Genomic DNA, 1946 nt, shown 5'->3' with positions numbered 1-1946 from the left:
AAAAAAAAAAAAAAAAAAAAAACATGCTGTTTCACGAGCTAGCAAAAAGAACTGCTTAAAATACTTAAAACAAGATTTTAAAATAACTGATATATTTATTGTATAAGTATGTATATATTTATTGCTATAAATTTGAGCAAACTAAAGGTGCAGAAATTATTTTGTATGACAGTATACCAGGGACCATACCTTCATTTTACATTGAAGCCTGTGGTCTCCCTAAAAAAAACAAATTGTTGGGTATACAAATACCCAACAATTTCAAGTCTTATAACTTAAACTCCATATTATTATAAAATCCTAGGCCGTACAACCCAAAAGTCTAGAATATAAAAAATGAAAACATAGAAGTGGTTGTTATTATTGTTTGAAGAAGGGGAGGTAGAGTATAATTATGACAATGTTACACCAAAAGTTAGGAGACCTGGGTTCTAGTCTCAAGTCCAACATAAATTAATCATGAGGTTTTAAATAGGTCATTTGATTTTTCTAGGGCTCAGTTTCCTAATCCATAAAACAAGAAGTTCTCTTAATTACTTCCAGCTTTAACTTTCTATGAAAAATCCACATTTTACTTTTAAGTTCTAAAATATGTATTTCTTATAATTATAATAATGCAAGTAAATTATAAATTTCTTCTATTCTAACATAAAACTCACCAGAAGTAAGATCTTTGTAGTTTTGTTGGTTTGTCAAAACCTGAGTAAGAACAGACCGCATTGCTCCTCCCATTTTAGTTAGGTCTTCTAAAAAGGAAATTTGAGGTTCCAAAAGCTGAAGGACTTTGTTAAGGTCTTTTTCTGATGGTACATCAGCTGCTAAAAAAAACAAAAACAACAAATCATTAAGGGCAATTTTCTTTAAAATATTTTGTTAAGAATAATAGTATTTTATTCTTTTAAAATTATACTGGCTTAGATGATAGTATTTTATAATCAATAAAATCAATATAAGAACTCTGTTAAGAAAACTGGTATTTGCCCAGCACCCAGCCTACAGTAGACCTGCTCAGGGATTTAGTCCTCTGAAGAAAAAGTAGATACAAAAAAAGAGATGACCTCCTAAGATATCAAGGATTTAATTTGTATAAGAAGCATTTGATCTGAGGGTCCTACACTTCCACATATATAAATGCAATCATAAGATCATTTCAAAATAAGGTAGTATTTAAGACAAAGTTAAGACTATGCCCTAAAATAAAACAAGACAGAATTCAAATACACTGACAGTAATGTAAGAATATTAGGACAAAATTATGTCAACTCTAAATTTAAACCTATATAGTAAATAACCCATCCCCTATAATATTCCAAAAATATAGACTCATGTTAGCTGAAGGACAAAAGCAACTAAAATGAAAGATAACTGTTTTCATAAATATGAAAATCTTACTAAAAAAATACCAGGTAAGATATGCCTAGTAGAGCTGGAGGGAGAGATAGGAAACTTAGATAGCAACTGAGAAAGAATATTAAAGATGAACAGAAGAGATGTTTTAGAGAGGTCCAAAAGGAAGGAAGTGAATAGAGAGATTTAGAGCTTAGCCATAATTGGTCAAAAAAAAAGAATATCTGTAAGGGAGCTAACAGTGGGCCTATAAGCCAAGGTAAGGGGACATCAATTTCATTCAATATTTATTCAGCATCTAAAAACCTTACTTTCTCAGTGGAAAGCTAATGCTGTATATTATTCTTCTTTATATTCTCCCCAATGACTTATATTGTAACATAGTAGATATTTAATTAATGTTTGTTTTTGGTTTCCAAGGGCTCTGACATGAGCTCTAACACTGACCTAAGGACTGTAGGGTGAAATAAGAAAGAGATCTCAAAGCAACTTTGAAAGCGGCCGGGCACGGTGGCTCACGCCTGTAATCCTAGCTCTCTGGGAGGCCAAGGCGGGCGGATTGTTTGAGCTCAGGAGTTCGAAACCAGCCTGAGCAAGAG

At 32.1% G+C, this 1946-nt stretch overlaps 1 protein-coding gene across 1 annotated transcript in view; it reads right to left on the bottom strand.

The window, feature by feature from the left end:
* The window catches only part of UBR3 (ubiquitin protein ligase E3 component n-recognin 3 (putative)), a 201642-nt gene that overhangs the window by 158350 nt on the left and 41346 nt on the right, over positions 1 to 1946 (bottom strand). The window contains exon 3 of the mRNA XM_012650681.1: positions 660 to 818. Coding sequence (XP_012506135.1) covers positions 660 to 818 — 159 coding nt within the window. The remainder of the gene's footprint in view (positions 1 to 659; positions 819 to 1946) is intronic.

Source organism: Propithecus coquereli, unplaced genomic scaffold, assembly GCF_000956105.1.
Source record: "Propithecus coquereli isolate 6110/MARCELLA unplaced genomic scaffold, Pcoq_1.0 Scaffold34, whole genome shotgun sequence".
Taxonomy (NCBI): Eukaryota; Metazoa; Chordata; class Mammalia; order Primates; family Indriidae; genus Propithecus; species Propithecus coquereli.
This window is presented reverse-complemented; position numbering and strand designations above follow the sequence as displayed.